The sequence below is a fragment of the Dipteris shenzhenensis genome, chromosome 31 (assembly GCF_047967505.1).
Source record: "Dipteris shenzhenensis isolate YYH24624 ecotype China chromosome 31, Dip_SZ_1.0, whole genome shotgun sequence".
NCBI classification, from domain to species: Eukaryota; Viridiplantae; Streptophyta; class Polypodiopsida; order Gleicheniales; family Dipteridaceae; genus Dipteris; species Dipteris shenzhenensis.
The window spans coordinates 17,304,739-17,314,432 of record NC_141626.1 but is presented as its reverse complement, the minus strand read 5'-3'; the positions used below and the strand labels follow the sequence as shown (position 1 = coordinate 17,314,432).

At 42.2% G+C, this 9,694-nt stretch overlaps 1 protein-coding gene across 1 annotated transcript; it reads left to right on the top strand.

Moving 5' to 3' along the window:
- Positions 1-514: 514 nt before the first annotated feature.
- Positions 515-1,251, top strand: LOC147881123 (antifungal protein ginkbilobin-2-like). The gene has a single exon (XM_087370194.1). The coding sequence runs from the start codon at positions 556-558 to the stop codon at positions 1,243-1,245; it is 690 nt and encodes a 229-aa protein (XP_087226320.1). The 5' UTR covers positions 515-555; the 3' UTR covers positions 1,246-1,251.
- The last annotated feature ends 8,443 nt before the right edge of the window (positions 1,252-9,694 follow it).

The following is a 9,694-nucleotide window of genomic DNA, read 5'->3' as shown; positions in this document are numbered from 1 at the left end:
TCTACGTTTCTATGGCCGGTTGGATGAATGCTAAGTCTACCAAAAGTTCTTCTAGAACTCCTTGACTCTTGCCTCTCTTTAAAAGTGCCCATATGTCTATATCAAATTATGTCTATTGCTAGTTGACTTCCAAGCTCTCTATGTATTCAACCATAGCCATTTGAGCTCCTAAGGGACCTGTACTTCAACATACCTCTATAGACATGACATTCAATTTGTCCATAACTCGGCAGGTTGATGTGCGAAACGTTGTTAGTGTTCTCAATACATTGCTTGGCTAATTGGCAATTATTTGGAGACGGCTACCATCGTAAGGATATCATGAGTGATGAGTGTGTAAGTATGAGTGACTATGAGTTATTGGGGAGTTGTAGAAAAGTTGCACCCGGAAACGTTGACTTTAGCACCATGCAAGAAATGAGAGCCTTTAATATTTACAATATTTGTTTATTGTAGCGGATGAGGCATTTGACGAGGCTTCCATCGCACTCCTTAAAGAGCTGCCACTCTTCCACCGTTTTGCATACCAGCCTGTATTTTGAACCCTTCATCGCCATGGATTGTAAGCCCGCTATTGTTTTCCAGCTTTCTTTAGCTCTCTCGCTCGCTTTGGCTTCTGCCTTGGATCCCTTTGCTAGCGTATATACCCTCTGTAACACTGCCAAATTCTCCAATGACACCGCTTTCAGCCGCGATTTGGGCACAGTTCTAGCCGCTCTCAAACGGGAGTCTGCTTTTGCAAGATACCATAGCGCCAGCCGTGATACAATCAATGCAATTTACCAGTGCCGAGACGACGTTCCTAAAGACGTGTGCTCGCAATGCGTGTCCGACGCTGTGGACATAGCTCTCAACAGCTGCTCCGACCCTGTAGGCTCCAGGGTGCAGCTTGACGGTTGCTTTCTTAGGTACGAGAATTACTCGTTCTTCGTACCCGACTCGAGCATCGTTGTGGAGCTGTGCAATACCGAGAAGAAGAACAGTAGTGCGTTTCAACATCAGGTAGAGGCGTCGCTTAAGGAAATTATCGCTGCGGCTCCCAAAAACAATGGCTACGCATCGTCAAGTGCCCAAGGGCTCTACGCTATTGCCCAATGCCTCGGATATCTTTCAGAAGCGGACTGTTCAAGCTGTTTGGAAGCCCATGCAAACTCCTGGCAGGATTGTGATCATGCTGTGGGTGCCCAAGTCCACTCCGTAAGTTGCTATTACCGCTTCGAAATTTATCCTTTCTACTATATGTAGTCAGCATACCTGTCTCCAAACCGAGACTTATCATGACGACGTGACCAGTCAAATAAGTTTCAACATATAACTAATAATAATGGGAGACTATCTCATTCACGGGGGGGAATGCCTATTTATAAGTAAGAATTTCATATAGCCATCTCTATTTTGTATATGATAAAGTGACAAGTTCCTTTGTGGATCTGCTCAATCCGATCAGCTAACAATGCGAAGTTGGGTGAGGACCAAATTATTTTATCACCTCCATGTGGATCATGTTTCTTAAAAGGAAAACTAGTGAATATTTATTAATAAAAAGGATATTCATAGGAAATTTATTTTCAAAAGATTCCACTCCTTACTTTCATTAATTAGTAGGGATGCTTGTACTAAAGTATAAACTAAAAAATACTAATATTTAGAAAAATTATTTAATTTATCTTCATGGTAGAGATACATGCTAGGCTAGCAAACTAGAATTTTATGTGTACTTTGAGAAAAAATCATTTTCTAAAGACACCTTATCTCACTCAAAGATTCATGATTGATCTCCTGTTTGACATCATTAGTCTATGTTGAGGGCACAAATTAATCTCAAGGGGATTATCATTTGAAAATCTTGTATGTCATGTTTGTTCAAGGGGTCTCTCTAAAACCCCTTATCTATAAATTGTAAGGCATTAAATGACCCCTTTTTCTATACAAACTTAACAATTTTTTAATACCCCAATGAAAAGACCCATTTTATAAGTATATTTCTATAAAACTTAATGGATTTTTGCTATCACAACAAGACAAAGCACCTATAGATGCGCACACCGATGCGTTTCCTTAACTTTAAAAAAAACTTACGAGCGCATCTATTTATGCGTCTATCGACGTGTCCAGAGACTCGCCTCTATATAACAGACAGATGCGCCTATAGATGCCCTGCTAGAAATATTAAAAAAAAGGACAAACGTGCCTATAGATGTGCAAATAGATGCTCTGCTAGAAATTTAAGACACGTGTATATAAACTCGTTTATAGATGCACTTATAGATGCTCTACAGAATCTTTTTAAAAGCAGAATTTTGTGTGGTTGAAGAGAATGCTGTGTATGTTGTGTATGCTATGTAGTTACAAGAATCCCATTTCCACATTGTGCAATTCAATTCTTACAGCCAACCGCATTTTAATTAGCATGATTGCAAGCACGTCTATAGTCGACGATTACAATTCCGAATAAAACATTACAACTCCAAAACATTTAGTTCAAGGCATTCATCGATAGAATGTTGCACAAGGAAATTGAAAGCCAAAAAAATAAAAGGAGTATATATTAATTCATAGCTCAAAAAGTGCTTGTATGTACATATAGCACGAAGCCAAGCCATGTCCTGTGGCTTCTAGTATAAAAAATAAGAGGAGTGTATATACAAGAGAGGCACAAAGCCAAGCCAGTGGCTTCAAGCACAAAAAAGAGTAGCTAGCACTATATAATAGACCCGCCTCTATATAACAGACAGATGCGCCTATAGACACACCTATAGACGCCCTGCTAGAAATATAAAATAAAAGGACAAACGCGCCTATAGACACGCAAATAGATGCTCTGCTAGAAATTTAAGACACATGTATATAAACTCGTTTATAGACGTGCTTATAGATGCTCTACAAAATCTTTTTAAAAGCAGAATTTTGTGTGGTTGAACAGAATGCTGTGTATGTTGTGTATGCTATGTAGTTACAAGAATCCCATTTCCACATTGTGCAATTCAATTCTTATAGCCAACCGCATTTTAATTAGCATGATTGCAAGCACGTCTATAGCCGACGATTACGATTCTGAATAAAACATTACAACCCTCCACTTGTCCTCCTAGATGTTTGAATGTATTATAAAATTGGGAAGAGACCAAGGGAGTATCATAGACTTGGGATATGGGAGTTGATATATGTGGAAAAATGTGGCCAAGCATTATCGCACACAATTGAGAGTGCGTAACTGCCTAGCCCACATGGGAGACTCTTCCACACACACCATGTATGTGGAAGGATGCATTTATTGGGAGAGACCCCCTCTCTTGGCTATAAAAGGAGATGGGACACACTCATTCTTGTAAAGCCACCTAGCTAGTACTTTGATTTCCCCTTCCCTTCCTTTCAAATAAAGCATGACCCTCTTCCCTTGATGTTTACATCTCTACATTCCTCCTCCACCCATGTACATACTCCTCTTTCTCCTCTCTCTCTCCCCTTGTGACATAGTCTCCCTCTTCTTTCCCTCCTCTCTTAATCCCTTTTCCCCACCCATGTTAACGCTCCTCCCCTCACGTTCCCTATTCCTCTATGGCCCTCGAGCGTCGCCATACCGATCCTCTAGTCTCTTGTCTTGATTTCTTTTCTAGCTAATAGTGGCAAAGTTGCAGCAGCAGCAAAAGGCTGCACGATGATAAGTGATCAGGTGGTGTAGGCCATACACTGTGCTACACGAAGTAGTGCAGAGATGCCATGTGTCGAGCTATGCAGTGTTTTGACCAAATAGATTGTGTCTCATTATTACGCCAGTGCGCTTTCATGATGCCGAGAAATTTTTTGACGAGAGTGCGGGCCCATGCAAAATTTCGCATCACATCGCGGGCCCAAAATGGCCCCGAAAATAGTTTCGTGATTGGCTACACCCAAGCAAACGTTGACCCATGATTCATGATTCTTAGTGTTCTAATCCTAGAATTACTTTTTCTTAACTATGTGTCTTTTAAGTGAAACATTTTGGATGTGATTTGAGAAAATTTTCATCTATAACTTTAATGCAAGATAAAATTCTTTATTTCCATGTTTCTTTGAGATTGATATTGTTTGTAATATTGTCTGATAACCAATATTTTGGAAACAAACTCCCTTAATACTACAAGACATTTGGTATTTAAGTCATGAGGTGATGGGCTATTAGTGTTATCATGAAATGCCCATTCTTGTAACTTGGCCATGAAATGCATTATGTGAATTAGTCTTTTATTTTCTCACATAGAAAGTGTCACCGATCAAAGATATGTCACCGATCAAATATCTTATGGTAGTGAGAACCACAAAGCCATTAAAATTGAATTCATCATATAATGGATAAGAAACTGCTTGCTTTTTAGTATCACTAGTGCACCATCAATACCATTATTGGTTGTATCGGTCCTATTACTAGAAAACTGCACTATGATGAATGACAAATAATATCACCACATGACTTCCTCTGTGGTCTAAGCAACAAGGTTTGTCTTATACTTCATTGGAATATAGACTTTTATTCAGTATGATATGTCAAAACCATCATTTCAAACAACATCTATGAATTCATATTATGAATTACTTTCACATATGTAGCTCAAATGATGCATATGGAAACATGGAGGACATGCATATATGAATGAATGTGATTAAAAAACTTTTTGTTAAAAGCACAAAAATAATGAAATACCAAATAAACACATGGAGTGTGTGTGTGTGTGTGTGTGTGTGTGTGTGTGTGTGTGTGTGAGAGAGAGAGAGAGAGAGAGAAAGAGAGAGAACTACTAGGAAACCCTAGGTATCACGTGAATTCAAGGGGTATTAAGAAAACCCCTCAACTAAAACTTTTTCTCATTAAAACCACCCCTCTTTACTAATGAACGAATGGCATTTTTTCTAAGCTTGAATTAAAAAACCCCTCCTGTTATTGTAATCTTGTTAATTTTTTTCCAAAAGGGGATTTAAAATAACCCTCCTTTTGAATGCATATGGTACATTAAATTTTGTGAGGTGCACCCCTCGAGGGGAGGGGGAGAGAGAGAGAGAGAGAGAGAGAGAGAGAGAGGATGCCCCAAGGGGGTTTCTATGAGAGAGAGAGAGAGAGAGAGAGAGAGAGAGAGAGAGGATGCCCCAAGGGGTTGACTATTCAAAACCTTAGATTGCACATGCATTCAAAGGGTCAAATTTACTACCCAAATGGTCCTGAGTTTGCTTGCCCAACATGCACAAACAACTGTATTGAGCACTACTTTGAGGAAAACAATGTTGGGATAACTATGGTTAAGGGATTGCTCTATGGTGCATGTGTGCATCTAGGGGAGTCACATGTGTGTGTGTATGTGTTGTAGAGGCACTTCTAGTGCTATGATGTGTCTAGTGTGTGACCTAAGTGATGATGTAAGCCAAAGACCCCCACATGGGAGGTTCCTTTGATTTAGGCCAGTCCCACTGATGTAGGGGCTGATTGTCACTGATATAGGGGAGGTGCCTACACCATCCTCTCTTTCTATAAAATGGATGTCATTCCTGTTAAATATCAATGCTCCACTCTCGTGTAACTATGCGGGAACCAGCTAACTCTACTTGTAAGCCCCCCATATGAGGAGAAGGCATTTGAGTAGCTCGGTTATCTGATAGGTCCTGGTTTGGACACCAGATCGGGGCCATGTGTGGCCTGATGACTGGATGACTTCAGATAGAGTTGGCACACCGCCAACTAGGCTACATGCAAGTACGGGAAGGCATCCCTTGACTGACCGCACTGAGGGTAGAGGGAGCATTTCCTGGGGGCAGCCCACTCTCGGGTTACGGGGCCCACTTGGAGCCTCGGATGATCCCGAATGGCTCTGGGCCGAACGAAAACCGTAGGTAAGTTGCTCTGTTTTGCGCACCGGTTCTATCGTATGGTCAGTGGCCTATTTCGAGACCGACCCCTAGTCGACCGTTTTGGGCGGACTGGGTCGGTCACCCAATTGAGCCTAACCGACTACGACTGGTGGCTATATAAGAGCAAGCCCGTGAAGCCCATTTCATCACTGGCTACAGCAACCCTGATTCCTTAGCATCCAGCCTCCGTCTTCTACTGTTTCCAGCATGCCATCGAAGCTTCTTTCACAGGAGCGCATGGTTGGGATGCAGCGCCATCTATTGTATCAGTTCTATAGTAATCAAATTTTTGATTTTCCATACTATCTTGTTTTCTCTCTTGCATACAAGATCCTGTTATCTGTTGAGCATAGACGTTGTATTATTTTCTTACATGGTATCAGAGCTTGGACTCTAGTAAGAAGATTTGGTAGTGTGTTTCTATTTGCGAGCAGATTGTGAGAGATGGCCCAACTCGTAAGACTGCGAATCCCACCGTTCGGCGAAAGCGGAAAGTTGGATGGCTCTAACTATCCACTCTGGAAGTTCAAGATGAAGACCATCCTAAGCGCATATGAGCTTTGGGACACTGCTACTGGGGTGGACGTGAGGCCGGTTGCAATACCGGATCCAACCAATGCAGGACAACAGATAGTACCAACTGCGGATGAGATTCTCACATGGACAAGAAGAAATGCAGATGCGCTGTGTTCTATTGTCTGCAGTGTAAGTGATTCCATCATGGCATTAATTCAACATGTCACCATAGCGGAGGAGGCATGGACGGTCCTGAAAAATCAGTACGAGACCATGAATCAGACGCGGATTCAGAATCTGGAGACTCAACTCGCGAATGAGAAGTTGTCTGAGTCTGAAGCGGCAGAGAAGTTCATCACCAGGGTGAAGAATCTGCGCGATCAGATGACTACGATTGGCATCACCATCACTAGCAAGAATCTAGCACGAAGGTGCATACGGATTCTCCCACCAAAGTATGACAATCTTGTTACGGCGCTGAATATGCAGAACAGAAATCCGCCCCTCAACTTTGGGGATTTCAGCACGATGCTTCTGGAGGAGGAGATGCGTCAAAAGACGAGGACTGGAGAAGATTCAGCTTTCTGGACCGGATCAAAGAAAGGTAAGGGTAAGGACTCTGGTAACCCATCTTCTTCTGATGATAAAAAGAGAAAGAAGAAGATCAAGTGCTTCTATTGCAACAAGGCAGGGCACAAGCAAAATGAGTGCCGAAAGAAGGTTGCAGATGAGAAGAACGGAGTAAAGAAAGAGTCCAGCAACAGCGCACAGGCAGTACTAGTAGAGCTGTTCATCACAATTGAGGAGATTTGCACGAAGGCAGTTCATGTACCTGTGGATGAACCGTGAATCATTAACAGTGGTGCATCATGCCACATGACCAATCGGAAGGATTGGTATACCTCTCTATAGCCAGTAGGGAATGACATCCTGGTAGCAGTCGGCAATGATGCAAAATGTCCATCAAAAGGAAAAGGTACGATTGCTCTCAAGTCAGATGGAGTTGTAAAACAGTTGTTCGATGTTCTTTATGTGCCAGATATCAAGAGGAACTTGTTTTCTGTTTCCGCGATCACGGATTGGGACCTCAAAGTTCAATTCGATAAGAATGGTGCACAGATTCTGGATCTTCAAGAGAAGTAAATTGGTAAAGGTACACAGTGCAACAACATTTACGAACTCTCAGCTTTCAGTGAGCTTTCAGTGCTCGAGCAGATGTAAAGAACACTAAGGTGTGGCATGAGAGGTTTGGTCATCTAAACCTTACTTCTTTGAAGGAGATGCATAAAAGTGGAATGATTGCAAACCTACCAGAAATTTTAAATCTGCCCGATGTATGTGAAGCTTGCATGATGGGCAAGCATCATCGGCATCCCTTTCCTAAAGAGGCCAGCAGGGCAAAGGCTCCTCTAGAGCTCATTCATGGACCTCTGCAGAAAGATGGAGACGGAAGCTTTGGGTGGTTCCTACTACTTCATGATGCTGATCGACGACTACAGTAGAAGGATATGGATATACTTCCTGAAGACTAAAGACGAGGCTTTTAGTAGGTTCAAGGAATGGCATGTAATGGTCGAGAAAAAAATGGGGAGGAAGGTGAAGAAGTTGAGATCAGACAGAGGTGGAGAGTTCACATCAATTGAATTCAAAAGTTACTGCAAAAGTCGCGGAATCAAGAGGTAGAAACCCCCACCACATACATCACAGCAAAATGGAGTAGCAGAATGCAAGATGCGCGTCATCTGTGAAATGGGACGGAGTATGATGAAAGGGAAAGATTTGCCAAAGACTTTCTGGGCTGAAGCATGTAACACTGCAGTTTACATCCTGAATCGTAGCTACATGAAAGCTATGAATGGGATGACTCCACTGCAAGCCTTTTCTGGTAAGAAACCTTCAGCTGCACATTTCAAATTTTTTAGATGTGACTGTTTTGTGCATGTCCCTGATGCTACTAGGACCAAATGGGAACCAAAGAGCCAGAAGTGTATTTTCTTGGGCTATAGTGAAGAGGCAAAGGGTTACCATCTCTATAACCCTGTTACCAAGAAGGTAATTGTAAGTCGTGATGTGGTCTTCTCAGAATAGCCGCATCAATTAGAGGAGGATGCTTCCTTCCTAGACAACCAGGACTAGTATATCCATCCAGTACCGCCACTAATAGCAGACCAAACTCTGCCAATAGTGCTTGGGAGGATTCAAGACAAAGAAGATGAAGAAGAGCCTGCAGAACACAATGGCAACGGCCATTCCCGAAGTGGGTAAAGTAGCTTTTGGATGGCAGAGTACCTCTAGCCATTGAGGAGGAACCATCCGAACACCACCGGTCCAAGAGATTAGAGCAGCAAAGAAGGGCACAGGAACACTTGGTCAACTATGCTTTGATGACAGAAGTGATCCGTGCTGATGAACCTAAGTGTCTTGAAGAGGCACAGGGCCATGATAGGTGGATGGAGGCTATGCAGCTGGAGTATGGCTCCATAATGAAGAACAACACTTGGGACCTTGTGGATCGACCACCAAAACGCAAGGTAATCGGAACCAAGTGGGTGTACAAGACCAAGTACAAGTTTGACGGCACGTTGGATATGTAGAAGGCTCGGCTCGTGGCAAAAGGATTTGCATAGGTACATGATTTTGATTATCAAGGTACTTTTGCTCCCATAGCTCGACTAACCACAATTCACAGTGTTTTGGCTTTAGCTGCCCAGGGAAGTTGGCCCGTGTTTCAAATGGATGTGAAATCCGCCTTTCTGAATGGAGATCTCAAGGAGGAGGTAAACGTGGAACAACCACTAGGCTCGGGGGGTCACTCATCATATGTAACCCTATCACGTGAGTTCAACAGAAGGATATTTTTAATTTCTAAAATTTACAAAAATAAATATACATAAGGGACTATTTAAAATAGTTTTGGAAAAAATTTACAGATTTGTATAAAAAAGGGGTACATTTTGTTAATGAAAAAATTTACAGATAAGGGATTTTAAATATAGGCCTTGAACGCACGTGATATAGAGGGTTTATACATAGTGAACCCCCTGAGCCACTAGGTCTTGTGATCCCCGGTTCAGAAGGTAAAGTCTACAGACTAAAGAAGGCACTTTACAGGATAAAACAGGCCCCATGAGCGTGGTACCAGCAAATTGATGCCTACTTTCTGCAAAACAGGTTCAAGAGGAGCCCATCTGATGCAAATTTGTATATCTTCAGAGAAGGAGGCAGGTGTATGATCATGGTCCTCTATGTGGACGACCTTGTCATAACAGGGAACCATGAAGAGAAGATCTTGCAGACGAAG

Coding starts and splice junctions, on each gene's coding strand:
- LOC147881123 (XM_087370194.1), top strand. CDS start 556: ATGGATTGTAAGCCCGCTATTGTTTTCCAGCTTTCTTTAGCTCTCTCG.